This window comes from Bidens hawaiensis, unplaced genomic scaffold (assembly GCF_021521415.1).
Source record: "Bidens hawaiensis isolate Kalapana, Puna unplaced genomic scaffold, B.hawaiensis_p1.1 tig00008037_1, whole genome shotgun sequence".
In the NCBI taxonomy this organism is placed as follows: domain Eukaryota; kingdom Viridiplantae; phylum Streptophyta; class Magnoliopsida; order Asterales; family Asteraceae; genus Bidens; species Bidens hawaiensis.
The window spans coordinates 791,351-812,284 of NW_027491564.1; the positions used below are offsets into that span (position 1 = coordinate 791,351).

The 20,934-nt window shown below is 33.7% G+C and overlaps 1 protein-coding gene across 1 annotated transcript; it reads left to right on the top strand.

The window, feature by feature from the left end:
* The first annotated feature begins 9,973 nt into the window (after positions 1-9,973).
* Positions 9,974-20,653, top strand: LOC143636663 (kinesin-like protein KIN-7F). The gene is made up of 13 exons (XM_077104198.1): positions 9,974-10,168; positions 10,730-10,819; positions 10,900-11,000; positions 11,091-11,204; positions 11,287-11,368; positions 11,738-11,805; positions 11,882-11,947; positions 12,020-12,144; positions 14,828-15,158; positions 15,489-15,593; positions 16,759-17,523; positions 18,935-19,173; positions 20,111-20,653. The coding sequence occupies exons 1-13, from the start codon at positions 9,976-9,978 to the stop codon at positions 20,439-20,441; spliced, it is 2,610 nt and encodes an 869-aa protein (XP_076960313.1). The 5' UTR covers positions 9,974-9,975; the 3' UTR covers positions 20,442-20,653.
* The last annotated feature ends 281 nt before the right edge of the window (positions 20,654-20,934 follow it).

The following is a 20,934-nucleotide window of genomic DNA, read 5'->3' on the forward strand; positions in this document are numbered from 1 at the left end:
AAGTTTATTTGATTTTATTTTTCTTAAAATTTTCGATTTTGTAAGATAGCGTTTTTTTTGCGTCATATGAGTTGCACATTGCCATCGTCTTAAAATTGATCTTCCTCATTTTTTTCTTATATGTTTGAGAACCAACTATTTTGTCTTATTATCATTTTCTTCTATACTTGATTTATAATAATCTTTTGTACAAGTTTTATTATCTTTTAATTATTTTTTTTTCTAGCGTTAATCGGATACGAGTTAACTAGGTCAGATTCACCTAACAAAAAACAAAATTGCAGAAACGTTTGATAGTTTTCCATTCTCATATTATGGGAAACAAAATTAGCGTACTTTTAAAATGTAAATTCCTAAAAATTAATCGACCACCTAAAAGTGAAAGCGATTGAATGTGGGGGTTTCGTTTGAGGATATATATTCAATGGAAAAGTTGCAAAGGATTTAAAGACGCTTTAATTAGGAGTTACTGCAATTGAAGGTGGGGTTTAATTGCAGATTTGGGGGTTACAGGCAGATGAAAGACGGTGGAGATACATGGAAGGACGCCGACGATGAAGGGAATTAAATTTTAACGGCGTCTCAACGTATTTATTCAACGGCATCTAATAATTTCCAAATTACCATTTTGTCCATCTTAAATCTTTTATATGTAATATAGATAATGAGATTTGATTTAATTTTATTTTGTATAAAGAATATAGTTAATTAGAAAAAGGGTATTTATTCAATAAGAAACCTTTTAAAAAGTTTTTTCATAAATAACATTAGTGTATTTAATAGAAAAAAATTATCTTCTACATTAACATTAAAAAAAATATTAGAACGACTATTGTTGTCATTTATGTAATATAGTATATAATAGGGAAAATTCCCCAAATAAACATTTATGAAAACAAATATCATGTTTTAGATAACATTTGCTAATTAAAGTTAAACAGGTAACTTTTGTAACATCTGCCCTGATCCGACCCGACCCAGGTACCCGTCTCTCTTACCCGATCTCTTTCTTTTATGATTTAATATCTATTTATACTTATATTTTACCTTTAATAATAATATATATTTTCCTTCCCGCCTCTTTCTCTCTCTTTCTTTCCGCCGTCCCGTCCCTCTCCTCTCTTTCCGCCTTCTTTTCCCTCTTGTCGCCGTCCCGCCCTTAAGCCTTGTTTCCCTCTTTTTCTTCTAACTCTTTGCTTGTCCTTTGTTCCTTCCCGCCTAAGGTTGTCTGCGCAGCTCCACGCGCCAGACCCCTTACAAGGAATCCTGCGTGAAGACCACCTGTTTCAGCGATACGCGAGACGAACTCTTCTCGCAGCGCGCTAAGAATTGTAATTCTTCTCGCAGCGCGCGAAGGACGGTAGTTCTTCCCGCGACGCGCTAAGGATTTGTAGTTCTTCTCGCAGCACGCTAAGAATCGTAGTTCATCCCTCGACGCGCGAAGAATTATAGTTCTTCCCGCGGCGCGCTAGGAATTTTAGTTCCTCCCGCGGCGCGCTAAGAAATGTGATTCTTCCCGCGGCGCGCTTAGAAATGTAGTTCTTTCCGCGACGCGTTAAGGTTAGTTCTGTCTGCCTTCGCGCTCGCGCTCTATTGACCTTCTGTGTCAGCCTTCTCGCGCTAAACCCTTTGAGTTTTCTTCTGTTTAATCTAGCCGTTTGCTTGTGTTGTCTTATCTTTTGAGCTGTTGACCTAATCTGCTTTATGTCTGAAAAGCCACTTTTGGCGCAGCATGCGCACCAACCCCATTGGTTGGCAGAAAAAGTGACTGACATTATCTTTGGAGATCTGCTTTTGCCATGCTTGACCTGTACCTTTATCTGAACCGCCCATGCCTGTTTACTGTTTCCTGTCAGCTTTTCCTTTGCCCCCTGCAGCTGCCATATCTTTTGATATCTTTTGCTTTTGGATTCTTATGCTTTTTGATATCTTTTGCTTGATCCTGTTAAGATCTTTTCCCCTTTTCTAGGGATTATGTCTCCTAGGGTTTTCCTATAAATAATAATAATATTTCAACACTACACACACAAAACACTTAATCTCTCCTGTTCTCTTGCTCCTTGCTCTCTCTGCCGTCTTCCTCTCTGCCTCCGTCTTCCTCCCTGTTCTGCCCTGCTTTTCCGGTAATATATATATATTATATATAATAATTTACTTATTAATTATGCTAACTTATAATCAAGACTTAAAACAAATCATTAAAACAATAATCTTATTTATAGGTTAACTTGTGCTTGTTTAAAGTTGGTTCTTGCTTTATCTTACACCGCATCGTTTATCAAGTGAGTAATCTCGTACCTAATCCCTTTTTATTTTTAATGTTTTGGGATGTTCATGTGTTCATACAAACTTAGAGTCTTAAACTGTTTATGAACTTTAGTCGCGCAGTATCCCATGTGTTGAGGACGTAGACTTGGCTGTTTATTTGTATGTGTGGATCATTAACCGTCTTGTCGGTCTATTCCGCAGTTTTCATGGTACCATTAGATGAACACGGGAGAACTATCGTTTATGATTTTCTCTTTTGTTTGCACATGCACAGTTTGTCTTGTTTGTGAGCTCAATTGTGAGCACTGGCAGTCTTATGAATCTTAGAGTTGGTCCCGATCAGATTACACCCTTGTTGAAAACCAGACATACACATGTTGCGCGCAGATTTATGGTTATCTATGTATTGTATTAAACTTGATTTCTCACCAACACGCAAGTGTTTGACGTTTTATTTTAACACATGTTCAGGTTTGCTGTAGCTACATTTGGAGCTTGTGGACACGTAGGACGTTTTTACTTTTGGACCTAGATTAAAATGTATCAAGACAAGTTATTGTTGTTCGAATATTTTGCCTTATAATATATTGAATTATGTTGCTTTATGTTATCTTATGTCTACTTTGCGCGTGCGCGAATGAATGTATTTATTAAATATTGACACCCAATAGTGTCACGAGTAATGAAACAATATGTGGCGCCCCGATGTATAATCCGCCTTTGGTCGGGGTGTTACAACTTTCACGTAAATGAGATAGTGTTAGTTGTTGTGATGTCTAACTTTAGATCGTGAAAGAGTTACATCCAAAACTTCTATTAATTGCGTTCATCAATTGTAAGTAATTAATATTAACTTTTCAATCACAATTTAATCAATAAAAAATAAAATATAAACAAATATTACTACTCTACTTGTAAAATGTATATAGAGTAACAAAAACCAAGTAATTACACTACAATATAACTATAATTACGCTACAAAATATAAGTTTATCAATTCTCTGCTGATATATTTTATAGTGGTTCTGTTATTTTTGTTAATCATATAATAATTTACAGAAGTTTATTTCGTTTTATTTTTCTTAAAATTTTCGATTTTGTAAGATAGTGTGGTTTTTTTGCGTCATAAGCGTTGCACATTGCCATCGTCTTAAAATTGATCATCCTCATTTTTTTCTTATATATTTTAGAACCGACTATTTTGTATTATTATCATTTTCTTCTATACTTGATTTATAATAATCTTTTGTATAAGTTTTATTCTCTAATAATTATTTTTGGGTCTCGGGTTAATCAGATACGAGTTAACCAGGTTGGATTAATCTGACAAGAAACATAATTGAAGAACCGTTTGATAATTTTCCATTCTCTTATTATGGGAAACAAAATTAGCATACTTTTAAATGAAAATCCCTAAAAATTAATCAACCACCTGAAAGTGAAAGCAATTGAATGTGTGCGGGGGTGTGGGGGGTTCATTTGAGGATAGAAATTCAATGGAAGAGTTGTAAAGGATTTAAAGACGCTTTAATTAGGGGTTACTGCAATTGAAGGTGGGGTTTAATTGTAGATTTGGGAGTTACAGGCAGATGAAAGACGGTGGAGATACATGGAAGGACGCCGACGATGAAGAGAATCAAATTTTAACGGCATCTCAACATATTATTTATTCAACGGCATGTAATAATTCCCAAATTACCATTTTATCCATCTTAAATCTTTTATATGTAATATAGATAATGAGATTTGATGAGATGAGATTTGAATTAATTTTATTTTGTATAAATAATATAGTTTATTAGAAAAAGGGTATTTATTCAATAAGAAACCTTTTAAAAAGTTTTTTCATAAATAACAATAGTGTATTTAATAGAAAAAAATTATCTTCTATATTAACATTAAAAAAAATATTAGAACGACTATTGTTGTCATTTATGTAATATAGTATATATAATAGGGAAAATTCCCAAAATAAACATTTATGAAAAGAAATATCATGTTTTAGATAACATTTGCTAATTAAAGTTAAACAGGTTGCTTACATGTAAATGAGATAGTGTTTACTTGTGATGTCTAACTTTAGATCCATGAATGAGTATACATCCAAAACTTCTATTAATTGAATTTATCAATGGTAACTAATTAATATTAACTTTTCAATCACAATTTAATCACTAAAAAATAAAATATAAACAAATATTACTACTCTACTTGTAAAATGTATATAGAGTAATAAAAACCAAGTAATTACACTACAATATAACTATTATTACGTTACAAAATACAAGTTTATCAATTCAGTGCTGATTTATTGTATAGTGGTTTTGTTATTTTTGTAAATCATATAATAATTTCTGAAGTTTATTTCGTTTTATTTTTCTTAAAATTTTCGATTTTGTAAGATAGTGTGGTTTTCATAAGCGTTGCACATGGTCATCGTCTTAAAATTGATCATCCTCATTTTTTTCTTATATGTTTGAGAACCAACTATTTTGTCTTATTATCATTTTCTTCTATACTTGATTTATAATAATCTTTTGTATAAGTTTTATTATCTAATAATTATTTTCGTGTCTCAGGTTAATCGGATACGAGTTAAACAGGTCGGATTAATCTAACAAGAAATAGAATTGCAGAACCGTTTTATAATTTTCCATTCTCATATTATGGGAAAAAATTAGCATATTCTTTAAATTAAAATCCCTAAAAATTAATCGACTACCTAAAAGTGAAAGAGATTGAATGTGGGGGTTTCATTTGAGGACAGAAATTCAATGAAAGAGTTGCAAAAGATTTAAAAACGCTTTAATTAGGGGTTACTGCAATTGAAGGTGGGTTTTAATTGCAGATTTGGGGGTTACAGGCAGATGAAAGACGATGGAGATACATGGAAGGACGCTGACGATGAAAGGAATTAAATTATAACGGCGTCTCAGCGTATTTATTCAACGGCAGATAATAATTCCCAAATTACCATTTTGTCCATCTTAAATCTTTTATATGTAATAAAGATATTGAGATTTGATGAGATGAGATTTGATTTAATTTTATTTTGTATAAAGAATATAGTTAATTAGAAATAGGGTATTTATTCAATAAGAAACCTTTTAAAAAGTTTTTTCATAAATAACATTAGTGTATGTAATAGAAAAAACTTATCTTCTATATTAACATTAAAAAAAATATTAGAACGACTATTTTTGTCATTTATGTAACATAGTATATAATAGGGAAAATTCCCAAAATAAACATTTATGAAAACAAATATCATGTTTTAGATAACATTTGACAATTAAAGTTAAACAGGTAACTTTCACGTAAATGAGATAGTGTTTACTTGTTGTAATGTCTAACTTTAGATTCATGAAAGAGTATACATCCAAAACTTCTATTAATTGCGTTCATCATCGGTAACTAATTAATATTAACTTTTCAATCACAATTTAATCACTAAAAAATAAAATATAAACAAATATTACTACTCTACTTGTAAAATGTATATAGAGTAACAAAAATCAAGTAATTACACTACAATATAACTATAATTACGCTACAAAATACAAGTTTATCAATTCTCTACTGATATATAATATAGTGGTTCTGTTATTTTTGTTAATCATATAATAATTTACAGAAGTTTATTTGATTTTATTTTTCTTAAAATTTTCGATTTTGTAAGAGTGTTTTTTTTTGCGTCATATGAGTTGCACATTGCCATCGTCTTAAAATTGATCATCCTCATTTTTTTCTTATATGTTTGAGAACCGACTATTTTGTCTTATTATCATTTTCTTCTATACTTGATTTATAATAATCTTTTGTATAAAATTTTATTATCTAATAACTATTTTCAGGTCTCGGGTTAATCGGATACGAGTTAACTAGGTCGGATTAACCTAACAAGAAATAGAATTGCAGAACCGTTTGATAATTTCCATTCTCATATTATGGGAAACAAAATTAGCATACTCTTTATATGCAAATCCCTAAAAATTAATCGACTACCTAAAAGTGAAAGCGATTGAATGTGGAGGTTTCATTTGAGGATAAAAATTCAATGGAATAGTTGCAAAGGATTTAAAGACGCTTTAATTAGGGGTTACTGCAATTGAAGGTGGGGTTTAATTGCAGATTTGGGGGGTTACAGGCAGATGAAAGACGGCGGAGATACATGGAAGGACGCCGACGATAAAGGGAATTAAATTTTAACGACGTCTCACCGTATTTATTCAACGGCATCTAATAATTCCCAAATTACCATTTTGTCCATCTTAAATCTTTTATATGTAATATAGATAATGAGATTTGATGAGATGAGATTTGATTTAATTTTATTTTGTATAAAGAATATAGTTACTTAGAAAAAGGGTATTTATTCAATAAGAAACCTTTTAAAAAGTTTTTTTTTTATAAATAACATTAGTGTATTTAATAGAAAAAAATTATCTTCTATATTAACATTAAAAAAAAATATTAGAACGACTATTGTTGTCATTTATGTAATATAGTATATAATAGGGAAAATTCCCCAAATAAACATTTATGAAAACAAATATCATGTTTTAGATAACATTTGCTAATTAAAGTTAAACATGTAACTTTCACGTAAGTGAGATAGTGTTTACTTGTTGTGATGTCTAACTTTAGATCCATGAAAGAGTATACATCCATAACTTCTATTAATTGTGTTCATCAATGGTAACTAATTACCATTAACTTTTCAATCACAATTTAATCACTAAAAAAATAAAATATAAACAAATATTACTACTCTACTTATAAAATGTATATAGAACAACAAAATCAAGTAATAACACTACAATATAACTATAATTAAGCTATAAAATACAAGTTTATCAATTCTCTGCTGATATATTGTATAGTGGTTCTGTTATTTTTGTTAATCATATAATAATTTACAGAAGTTTATTTGTTTTTATTTTTCTTAAAATGTTCGATTTTGTAAGATAGTGTGGTTTTTTTTGCGTCATAAGCGTTGCACATTGCCATCGTCTTAAAATTGATCATTCTCATTTTTATCTTATATGTTTGAGAACCAACTATTTTGTCTTATTATCAATTTCTTCTATACTTGATTTTATTATAATCTTTTGTATAAGTTTCTTCTATACTTGATTTTGTTCGGTAATGAGATATTCGGTGTGTTCCTTTTCATGTAACCTGTAGTATCTTACACTACAGGGCCCGTTATAAGAATATGCTGATGTTGTCTTCTCACACAAACTACTCGTATAATTGATCACCTGTGTAACACAGTTCAAGCACACTTGTTGGCTAACTTCAGGTACACAAAGTGTAGTAGCATGAACTATATTTTTTCTGCCGTTTCCGAACAGTGTCTTAAAGAAGCCATGACCATTATCTGTGCCTGGAAGTGAAAAGAGAACTCTGCGCAGATTATCTTTGTAAATGCTATTGGACTTGAAGTTCTATCCATAGCACTTGGTATAAAACGGGTCTAGGTAATTATATTTTGCCTTAGCAATATTGATGGATCCTAAGGAAAGGAAGATTAGGAAGAATATGAAAAACTTCATGGCTGATTGTAATGGCTTTGGTTTGAGTTCGAAGAATTAAATCTTCAGTTATATGATTAAGATTGAGAAGCTTTGATTATACATTTTACTTGCCTAAGTATTTTTCCATTATGGTAGTGAGAAAGAATGAAAAATTTTAACTATATTAGATGGATTTTACAAGTGAAAGCGATTGAATGTGGGGTTTCATTTGAGGATATAAATTCAATTGAATAGAGGCAAAGGATTTAAAGGTGCTTTAATTAGGGGTTACTGTAATTGAAGGTGGGGTTTAATTGGAGATTTGGGGGTTACAGGCAGAAGAAAGACGGTGGAGATAATGGAAGGACGCCGACGATGAAGTGAATTAAATTTTTACGGCATCTCACCGTATTTATTCAACGACATCTAATAATTCCCAAATTACCATTTTGTCCATCTTAAATCTTTTATATGTAATATAGATTTGATGGATGCGTATATTAGTCAAAAGTCTAGTGTAACATGTAATGTGTCATATTATCCATATTATCCATGAATGCATGTAATTGTTATAAAAATATTTCTTATAGTTAAAACTAGGGTTGTCGTTTATAATCGCAACCCGAAACCCGAGCCAAATATCTATTAACCCGAACTCAAAAGTATGCGTCCTCATGAAACCCGAACCCGAATCTAATGAGCCCGAGTACAACCCGAACTAATACGAGTCGAGTACCAATTACTTTTTAATGGATTTCGGGTAAACCCGAATAACTCGTTTGACTAAGTATTCTATTCAATTATTATATCACCTGCGTTATACTATTGAATGAATATCGTTGCTTACCCAATTCCTTTTATAAGTCGCCTATCCCGTTCCAGTTCCAACCATACCTATCGACTACTATTCCAACATTCATTAATCACAGATTAGATATGATAATTTATTCAATCAATCGATCAGTTTTTCAGGTTCAATTCATTACTCGACCGATTATTCATTCTATCAATCAAAGCGTTCTTCAGACTCTTTCGATTGGATTATGTAGTTTCTTATTTGCTTATGTAAGTTAAAAACTTGAAGAAGGCATATTTGCTTGAATTTTAGTTTTTTAGGTCAAATACTCGAAACTTAATTAGCCCGTACTCATTAAACCCCAACCCGAATAACCCGGAGAAGATTAGGGTCGGGTACGAGTACTTGAAAAAAACTCGACTCAAGACGGCTCGAATGAGTCGTTGAAGATATTTTGAAAAGGAAATTATATATTCTTGGGTGGCTCTCCGTTGTTAGCGTTCCTTCACATTCATTCACCACCCCAAATATCATCATCATCATCATCTTCCATTTCAATCCATCATGTCAATTGATGATCACTCTCCCTCATTCAAATATTTATTTACCGTTATCGATTTCGCATCCTCCAATTCACACGGAGGCAGGTTTCTTTCTTATTATCAAATTCGATTTTCATTTTGCATTTCAACTCATAATTCCTTGTTATTAATTCTAGCAACCGTTTCATCTTCATTTGACCAAGGGTTTTATATCCTCTTTCGATTTTCCTACCTATCGCCTGTTGCATTGTTCAATTCTCGCTTATTATTATTGCCTACCTGCCTAATTGTTTGATGAAAAATTGACGACAATAATAATAATGTAATTTTCAACATATTAGGGCTTTCAAAATATAAAAAAAACCACGTCCCTAAAATACGATAAGACCTTTTAATCCGAAAAGTAAGCTATGTGATTTTTTTATTTTTTAAAAATATTTGAAATTAGTAGGATAGGCTCTCGGTTCATAAAACTTAAAATTGTCTTATAGCCATGACATATAAATAAAATAGTTAAAAGAGTCATTTCTGACCTGTTAAACACGATAAGATCCGGATTGACAGCCATGACAATCATGTATTATTTTATGCACATCAGGGGTTTTCAAAATTAAATACCATAACTAGGGTATTATAATGCTGGTGGAAATGATTTGGATCTGAAGATAACCACCTAAGTTTACATGATTTTTGAAGATGGCTTTTTTGCAGATACATACAAGAGATTAGGGCATTTGAGTTTTCTTCCCTCTCTGTCATTGTGAAGAGAGAGAGAGAGAGAGAGAGAGAGAGAGAGAGAGGGAAAACAAAATCTTCAAGTGCTCTTGTTAAGTAAATATATAATATAAAAATGGAGTCGATTAGTGGAGATGATATGGATGGACAAGAGGAGAAGATTTTTGTGGCTGTAAGGCTGAGGCCTATGAACGCCAAGGAACTCGCCAAGAATGATTCTTCTGATTGGGAATGCGTGAACGAAAACACTATCGTATACATGAATGCTATGCTAGAGCGGTCAAAGTACCCGAACGCGTACACATTTGGTAAGCAATATATCATATCACAAAGATTCAAGAATATATACCCCTTTGCATGTTTAAAACGAAACTATAAAAGGGTTCAGCGTGAAATTAGGGATGTGCATGAAACTGAAATAACTTAACCCAAAACCAATGGCTTGGTTTTATGTTTTTTCATGGTGTTGCTAAATTATAAAAGGTTAATACATGCAAATGGGTAATAATTAAATAATCGTGAAACAACAAAAGAAAATCAGGGCAAAATTTTCAGGCCAAAAGTCATTATTTTGGGCCACTTTTTCCGGACCAAAAATTCCAGGCCTAAATTCTAAGCCCAAGTGACAAAATTGAAAAAACCAAAACCGAACTGAACCCATGGTGAAAACTGAGAACCAAAACTGAATGGTTTCAAAAATCTAAAGATAGTGGCCTGAAACAGAAATCAGATGAACTAGGAAACCTTTCTATGCAATAATCCTGTTTAATGTCAACCTAATTATGTGGGTGTGTGTGTGTGTGTTTATTGGCATCATTTTTCTCGTTATTTATTAAATTCCTTCACTGTGATGCTTGTTTTGGAAACAGACCGAGTATACAGGAGTGACAGTACAACAAGACAAGTATATGAAGAGGGAGTCAGAAGAGTTGCTCTTTCAGCCCTCAATGGCATCAACTGTAATTCTATTCTTTCAGTTTTCCAGTTATGATATTAAATTGTATCACCTATTATGTTGTAAATTTAATTATTTCTTCAGCAAGTATATTCGCGTATGGGCAGACAAGCAGTGGGAAGACATACACCATGACTGGCATCACACAGCATGCAATATCCGACATATTTGATCACATAAACAATGTAATTTAAGTGAAAAAAATTGAAAATTTTAATGTGTCATTTACTCATTTAATTTGGAAGTTAAAAACTTATTTATGCTATTGTTTTCAGCAAATTGATAGAGAATTTGTGTTGAAGTTTTCTGCTATTGAGATTTATAACGAATGCGTTAGAGACCTTCTTAGTGCAGATGGTACCCCACGTAGACTCCTTGATGATCCAGAGGTGAGTATTATGTTCTTAATTATAAATGATCGCTTAATTAAATAAAAGTTTAAACTTAATGAGAGGTTTTTGGTGTCATCAGAAAGGGACAGTTGTAGATAAACTCACGGAAATACGTTTGGAGGACTGGACACATCTTATGGAACTCCTCGCCGTGTGTGAAGGTATTAGCAGTTTAACATTAATCGAACAAGCGATTGTACACAAACAATCAAACGATTGTGTTAGTGTTCATTTATGTTCGTTTGTTAACAATATAAGTGAACGTTCACAAACGTAAATGGGAACAACTATGTGTTGGGCCTAAAAGGTTAATAAAACAAGTTTAAATAATAATGGGCCTAAAAATTTAAATGAATATATTAACAAACGAACTTAAATGGACGTCAACGAACAGCATAAACGAATTTAAGTGAACGAACATTCACAAAGATAAATGAACGAACGAGATACATGTTCACAAACATTCATTTTAACTATTCTTATCTTATCATTAAATGTATACTGATAACTCATATGTAATCACATTATAGCTCAAAGAAAAATTGGGGAAACATCAATGAATGAAATGAGCTCAAGATCGCATCAGATTATTCGACTGGTACATTATTAATAATCTAATACTTATCAACATTAACGAATTTCTAGTTCTTAAATCACGACTCGTTTATTTTTAGACTATTGAAAGCACCGCCAATGAATTCTCAATGATTGACACCGCAAGCACTCTCACAGCTACCGTGGTATATAGTTCTTGTTATATATTCTTGAAATCAAAATGAATAAATACATAAATTGTTTATTTTATTTTGTAGAATTTTGTTGATCTAGCTGGAAGTGAACGGGCTTCTCAAACGTTAGCAGCTGGTAAACGGTTCAAAGAGGGTTCCCACATAAACCGCAGTTTACTAACACTTGGAACTGTTATCCGCAAATTAGGGTTTGTATTTTCATTGGTTTATGTCATTTTACTCAAAAGTCAAAAGGGTTAATTGGTAACTAACTTTTACATGACCATCCAAAACCATCAAAATTTCAATTTTGTATATAATGTAAGAAACTTTTAAAACTTTTTATCTAAGGGAGGCCAAAACAATGATGTGACAGCTAGGCGTGTAAATGAGCTGAGCTAAGCCCGAGTTGGTTAGTTTGTTTATATACATTTCTTTTGTAAATTTATAGTTAAAAATTTTACATACACTATAAAATATATATTACATTTAGTTATTTTTATCAGAGTTTTATAAGTAATAAATAGTTATTGCATATGAAATATATTGAATAAAAATTATATAAATAACAGGCTTGTTTAGGTTTGTAGGCCAGCTCGAGCTCCATAAGTGAAACCTATGCTTGTTTATTAAACAAACTCATTTGTAGGCTCGAGCTCGTTTATGCAAGGCATAATTTGAGCTTTTAACAAGCCGTTCTCAACATTTGAAATGGTTCACGAGCGGCTTGGCTCATTTACACCCTTAGAGACAGCTAATGTGTTTGGTAACTTTTGACCATGCCTGACTTTTTCCTTTTTAACGTTGGGCCTAAAATCGATTATCCTAGGTACATTAACTTAAATGTTTTAAAACTTTGATTTTTAATTCTGTCCTATAAGACTTTCTATTGTAATTCATATATATATATGGTAGACGGTAGTGAATTGTAACTTTGTTCCATATATAATGGGTTGCCTTTACTCATTATTCAATCAATCAATAACAAAGTAATACCACACTTAGGGGCTATTTGGCAATTAAGTGCTATGAATCAATAAGAGGTCTGACTAATTAAGAGGTAGCTTCTAAACCATTCAGCATCTTTATGAAACTTAACCATTATGAGGCTTCATGAGCCATTAAGAGGTGTAACCAAACACACCGTACCTCTGACTGATTCAGAGGTAGCCTCTTAATGAAAAGCCCCTAAATCATGGTATCAAAGCCAAGAACCGTCCATCTACCCATGAACTGCTATTGTAGCCACCGGAACCTTTGATTGGCCAACCTAAACCTCTGATCAATCTCTGATTAAGCTTAACCTATCAATGACTCTTAGTGCTGGTACTTCCTCTACAGAAAAGCATGCCCCTACTCATATAAATCCATGCTTACTCTATCGCCCACAAACTACGGGTATTGGAAGGCAATGATACATACGTTCCTGGTTGGGCATGTGGATGGTATAATCCCGCATCCACCGCGAAAAATCATAGCCGAGTCCTCCTCGGTAGACAACCCTAGCTATCCTTCTTGGATTCCCAATGATGCACACATCAAGATGATTATCATATCTACCATTTCTAAATCCTCGTTTCAATACGTTCAAGTAATGATCTCCTGAGACTTATAACTTGCACCCGAACAAGAATATGTGCCTAACAAGTAACAACTCATCTAGGGAGTACACGTAAAAAACACAGCTTTTAAAGATCGAGATGGGACTCCAATCACCTAGGCCTCAGTCGTGCCCAAGAGTATGCAATTGCTCTAGCCAATATTGGGGAACCCGTCAAAGATAAAGATCTTGTTATGCTTGTTATTTCAGGTCTTCTAGAAAAATATAATGGTCTAAAGTCCACTATTCTTGCTCACTCTCCCTCCACCAATCACCTACAATGAATTACAATTACACAAGCTTCTAAGTTTTCATGATTTTATGATTCATAAAACAATCCAGTACCAACCAAAGTTATCTCGCAGTTGTCGCATCTGCTGGACATCTAATTGGCTACAAAAAACTCAATTGGCATCCTTGTAGCAGTTAGTATCATTGTTACAAACCAAACACAAGAACTCAACCCAAAACACTAGTCCAATGGATGAGGGAACGCATTTGGCTTATAAGCCTTACATCAATTGCCCATACAACCGATGCGGGACAAGTCCCACACCTTGCATTGGTTTCAGTTCATAACAATCGACCCTCCTTAAGGGCCAACGTCCTCGTTGGTCACGACTGGCAGGCCACCACTCCAAGCTTCTGATACCAGTGTTATAAACCAAACAGAATAACTCAACCCACAAGACTAGCCCCATGGATGAGGGAACCCATCTGGCTTATAAACCCCACATCAATTGCTCATACAACCGATGTGGGAAGTCCAATAGCTTGCGGTGGTTTCAGTCCATAACAATCAACCCTCTTTAGGGGCCAACGTCCTTGTTGGTCATGGCTGGCTCACTTCAGGCCACCACTCCGTGGTTGCCTGGTTGGCTCTAATACAAATGTTACCCAAACAGAAGAACTCAACTCAAAATTTTAGTCCAGTGGATGACGGAACCCATTTGGCTTATAAATCCCACATCAATTGTCCATATAACCAATGTGAGACAAGTCCCATACATTGCAATGGTTTCAGTCCATAACATTCTGCATCCAAACGGATTACTTGTTTCTTCGCACCTTTGGCTGCCAATGTTTTCCTTACCTCCATCCCTACAATTAACATAAAATGGACTTCCGGTCCAACCCTAAGATAACTATATTAGTTGTTTACTTGAAATAAAAAAATATATATTCACCTTAACTGGCACTAGCTTTTCATGTTCTTAAAAATTATGATTCTTCTCTTATCCTTTTGGAAACCAGCCATTTTCTAACTGTCATATTTTATCGACCACATGTAGCAAAGGGCGAAACGGTCATATTCCCTATAGAGACTCAAAACTAACACGAATCCTACAAAACGCACTTGGAGGAAATGCAAGAACCGCCATAATATGCACATTGAGTCCTGCACATATTCATCTTGAACAATCAAGAAACACACTTTTGTTTGCTATTTGTGCCAAGGATGTCAGAACAAGTGCCCAGGTTAATATTGTCATGTCAGAGAAGGTATTGGTGAAACAGTTGCAAAAAGAAATGGCCAGATTGGAAAATGAATTAAAAAGTATGGCGGGGTCCACAAATGACTCTGAAGTAATAATCAAAGAAAAGGAAGTTCAAATACAAAAAGTGAGTTGCATTGGCCCGTTATCTTTAATTTTAACCAATTTTTGTTAATCTGACATAAATTTGACACAATTTAGTTTATTATAGTAATGTCTTTTGACCCGTTTTCTTTTTAGCTAATTTTTGTTAACTTGACACAAATTACTAATTGTTGATCTGATTGTGATGTAAGTCAAAAAAGATTTTATTTTATTTTATTTTTCATGAATACTTAGTTTATTATAATAATGTTTTTTGACCTGTTTTATTTTTAGTTAATTTTTTTAATCTGACATAAATTAATAATAATTGGTGATCTAATTGCCAACTAAGCCGATTTTTTATTGTTTTTAGATGGAGCAAGAAGTTAAAGATTTGGTTCAGGAGCGCGATCTTGCTCGAGCTCGTCTTGAGGACATATTACGAGCTGCTGGAGTTGAACAAAATGTACTGCCATGGGTATGTGATCTGTTTTCCCTTAAGCCAATAGGGGAATGCTATTTTCAGAGTTAGAATTAATAATATGTTGAGAATTGTAAGAACTACATAATATACTTGATATAGTGCATAAATGATAGTAATAAGTATTACGCCTTATGTATCACATTCAAAATAAAGGTACAATGAATTATGTGATTCACACAGTTCTGAACGTATTATTGGTTTTGAAATGAACATTCTCAAAACTAGGGTTGTAAACGAGCCGAGCCAGGTTGAGCTCAGGCTCTACTTGTTAACTAACCGAACCGAGTCAGCGTGGCTCATTTATCTTAGCGAGCTGAAATTCCAAGTCATATTTTGGGTTGTAGTTTTATATTCAGATTTGGACTTTAATTTTAAACAAGCCAAGCCAACAAGCCATCTTAACAAGCACAATGAGCAAGCCAATGAGCAAGCCAATGAGCCGAGAGTACCTTGGCCCGAGCTCAGCTCGACTTGTATAAAAGTTGTGGCTTGTCGAGACAGCTTGTTTATTTGAAAAAAAAATGAATGTTATATGTTTACACATATTGATATACATAAAAAGAAAAAAAAACTTATTTTTAACATACACATAAAGCGTAAGTAATGTACTACAAAATTATAATTTATATGTATTAAAATCTGGGTTATACTTTATGCATAATAAAAATTTGGGAAATAATTTAAACGAGCCGACGAGCAAGACAGCTAACGAGTCTAACGAGCGAGCCAATGAGCCGAGCTTACCTTGGCTCGAGCTGGCCGGCTTGCAAAATGCTTGATGCGGCTCATTTATTTTTAAAAAATACTAATTATATATTTTGAGCATATTTATATATACTAAATAAAAGACAAGATTATTTTTAACATACACATAATGCGCATTTAATAAACTACAAAATTTATATATATATAAAAGCCTGTGTTATATTATATATATATATTGAAAGTTGCTCTTTTATTTAAACGAGCCAAGCCAACCAGCTGAACTTAACTTGGCTTGGGCTTGGCTATGCTTGGCTAGGCTAGGATCGGTTACAAACGAGCCGATTTCAAGCAAGCTACGAACCACGAACTAGTTGAACAACCTAGAACCCTGATTAAGTAACAAACAAACCCACATGCAGTTTTTTTTCATTAAGCCGTTAATATTATCATGCAGATTGATTCTGCTTCATGGGATGCAAGCTCGATATCTAGCCACCTACGCAACAATTCATGGGATGCAAGTTCAGTATCTAGCCACATACACAACGCTTCATGGGATGAAAGTTCGGTATCCGGTCACCTACGCAGCGGTTCATGGGACGAACATTCCATGTCAGACACATCTGAGTTGGCGATCAACACTCCTGTCGGCCCCACTTCAGTCAACACATACAGTTTCCCAAAGAACCATAAACTACATAATCCAAACGAAGACCATTACGTTTTCGATAATATCACCCCGTGTGAGTTCATGAACCAATATTTCGGGCCTGACACAACACACGAATGGGAAAAGCCTTCCCCAAAAACCAGGGTAAGTATAGATTCAGTAGATAGCTTCAAAGAAGTAGAAGAAGTGATTACTGAGAAAGATACAGAGGGTAATTTAGGAAATTCACACGTTGAGCAATCTCCTCAACCGCCAATTGAGGATGAAACTTCTTTAAAAGCTTCAGTTTTAACAAGAAGCACAAGTTGCTCTGCAATTGTTGATAGTGACACGTCATCTTGTTCTTCTGTGCCTGAGAAGAATGCAGTTGTTGAATCGAAATCGGATTCGGATATTAAGAATTTAGCTCGACAAGATTCTAAGAGTTCAACCATTGATGAGAAAGAAATGCCGCCGTTTGATAAGGTTATATTAGACCTTTCTCCATCATCGAGGACACTCGAAAAAGTCATGGAGTATCACCTTAGTGGAAGATTTAAAGATTGCATAGTAAGGATTTTGCTATCACACCATTATTAATTTCCTTTTCTAAAAAATATATTTTATTTTAGATTATTAGCTTCAAATAGCAAATAAACGTACCCACTAAAAGAATTAACGAACAAACACAAACAAAGAATTCTGCTTGATTATATATATGAATGAACATTAACAAGAGTTTGTTCATTTACGCTCGTGAATGTTCGGTAATGTGTTCTTTTATGTTGTGTTCGTTCATTCATGTTTGTTCATTAAAGGGTTTTTTATAATTTATATCTTTTAGTTTATTATCCAAACATTTAATTGTTATGCTTTTTAAGTTTTTATTAATTAACTAACTTAATTCACTAACCCTAAATTAACTTCTCTTAATCTCGTTTTCTCTCATTTGTATTTGTTTATGTTCATTTATGTTCGCTTTAGTTCGTTTAAAATGTTAACAAAAGAAAACACACAAGGCCTTGTTCAGTTCGGTTCATTTACAGCACTACTTCTCGCTTAAAACACGATTATAAATTACTCTGGCCAGCTTTCGACCCGTTTGACTCTCCTTTTCTTTTAACCATTTGTTTGACTGTTAAATTATAACCCAAATAAACTGATGCAGGAACATGCATATCTTTTATTTATTAAAATTTTGGATTTCCTAGTTTATCTTATTTAGTATCATATTAGTTATATGATACTAAATAAGGTTTAGGGTTTATTATCTATTAGTTGTTGATTTTGATTACACATGTAAACCTTGAAGCTTTAGAACCTTTTGGTTCCAAGCTTTTGACTGATAATCATATGAGTATTTGATGCATTGTTCCCGCATCATAAACTCTGGCCAACTTTCGACTCATTTGAGACTCTGTTTCTTTTCTGCTATTTGTTTGACTGATAAAATAACCCATAAACCCGTTCTTGATACAAATAAGATCATCATCATCATCATCATCATCGTACTCAGTATATCCCACCAATAGCAAAGCTATAGTAGGGTCTGAGGAGGGTAAGATGTAGACAGCCTTACCTCTACCCCATAAGGATAGAGAGGCCGCTTCCGGTGAGACCCCCGGCTCGATAGTAGTTTTGCATCAAGCCTTGGACATAAGGCACATAACACTCAATCATCGGGACACCGGCTGATCGGTGCATGTACCCTTGTCTTTCGGCTATCAACGCCACTACATGATGCCTGATTAACCGTCCGTCACTTTTAACGTTATTTTCACGAGATTAGTAAAATAACGTCAAAATTAGTGCAATTTCACTTTTGCCCACCCGAGGGTTCACACATATATACATCATATGTGCGCACTGCAAGCAGGGCTAAGTGACGGACGGTTAATCAGGCATATATACATCTTGATACAAATAAGATGTGTATTATTATTGTTATTATTATTATTTATTAACAATAATTTATGTGAAGGGTACACCTCAAGCAATTGAACCAGAAGATGAAGCTAAGGAGGCTGAAAAACAGTGGAGTGTGGTGTTTGAGGATCAAAGAAGGCAGATTATTGAACTCTGGCATGAATGCAACATACCATTGCTTCACAGGACCTACTTTTTCTTGCTCGTTAAAGGCTATCCGTCGGACTCTGTATACATTGAAATCGAGCTTAGACGCTTATCGTTCCTCAAGCAAACGCTAGATCAAGTTGCAAGGTCATTCTTCGTTTCTCTCTCATATCATTCCATGCTATTTTGATAAACCCGAGCAACGCATTTGTCCATATATGATAATCAAAATTAGGTCCCTTTTACATAAGTCATTTTGAGTATAATGATGTTTATATGGGCGATCTATTCATTAATGGGTGCATGTCATAAACTGTCCAAGCTGAAGCAAGTCGACCGGTTTGAGATTCATATAGTTTGGTTTTGGCGGTTTAACAGTCTGGCAAATGTCTTTGAACTTGAAACCGGCCATTTAACAGGTTTATATCAATCTGCACAAATCGTCCTTAAACTAATCACCAAATTTGATCAGCCAAATAGTTATTTAGGTGTCAGTCAAAAACAAATTATTAGGCTTGTAACAATTCTTTTTAGCGTTGGCCGTTTATAGTTTTATTTTTAATTTTTATTATTGTTTCATTAAATTACAAGAATAGTCTCTTTGAAAGTTCAAATTCAAAAATGCCCTCGTCCAAGTATTTACCGAATTTGATCAACCAAGTAGTTATTTAGGTTTGTATCGATTTTCCCCTTGGTGGCTTACGGTTATATTCTTAATCTTTCTTTATTATTACTGTTTCTTCAAATTACAAGAATAGTCATTGTGAAGGTAAAAATGATAAAAATGCCCTCACGTGCACCACGCATGACTAAACTTACCCTCCTAAATATACGTCGGCTGGAGCAAACGACGAAAAGTGTGACAATATATAAACATAAAGGATTATTTCTGTAATTTCTATCTTTTTTAAGGATGATTCGTGCAAGTTGATATAAACCTAAACGACGAAAACTTTAGTTTTACTCAATATACATTCCTTTTGAATATGCACTTATGTATATGCATTACAACATGAATCATCTTTATCATTTTAAAAGTCTTAAAAAAAACTAACATTTTTGTTTGTTTGCCGAAAACTAACAGCGCACGTGCACTGAACCTCGAGAGGGCGATGTTGAGCCGAAAGCTTTTGAGGGAATACACATCAAGTGAAAGAGAGAGCATGTTTGTCAAGTGGGGAATTGATTTGGAATCCAAAAACCGGAGATTCCAACTGGCTCAATTATTATGGACACATACAGATGATTTGGAGAAGATTAAGGAAAGTGCAGAAATTGTTGCAAAGCTTGTCGGGTTTGTAGAACCAAACACGCCAATGGAATTGTTCGTGCTAAGCGTGGCTCCTCCCAAACCAGAACCGCAAGGCGGTATTCTCTCGAGCTGGAGAAACGCCTTCAACTTGCTGAGATATTAAGCCTGCAATCAAACACTAAGCAACCTTAATCCAACATTCCAATTTTACCATAACACTAGGATATGAAGCCATATCCAAACACTACCCCAGAATTGAACCCATACCCTCTGACCAAACACTGAGTAAGCTTAATCAGTTGTATATTTAAATCCAACATTCCAATTTTGTCTTAAGGTATCTTTTTTTTTTCTCTCTCCATGGTTCAAAACCAATGTACATGTTTGTTTGTACTTGATGGAATAAAAGTTTACTTTCAGCATTTTTAATATTAAAAACATGTTTAGATATGTGTTACAAAAGTGATTATGGTTATACTGATATTAGATAGTTATGATTAAGGGTGAATAGAAAAACTGATAAACAGACTTATAACACAAAAACCCATGAAAATGAAAACCTTTATGTTATTGGTATGGTTTTGGAAACTTACTAATAAGAGCTAGAAACTTAGATGCTTGAATTAAAATGAAAATAAGAATAGATAGTGCACATT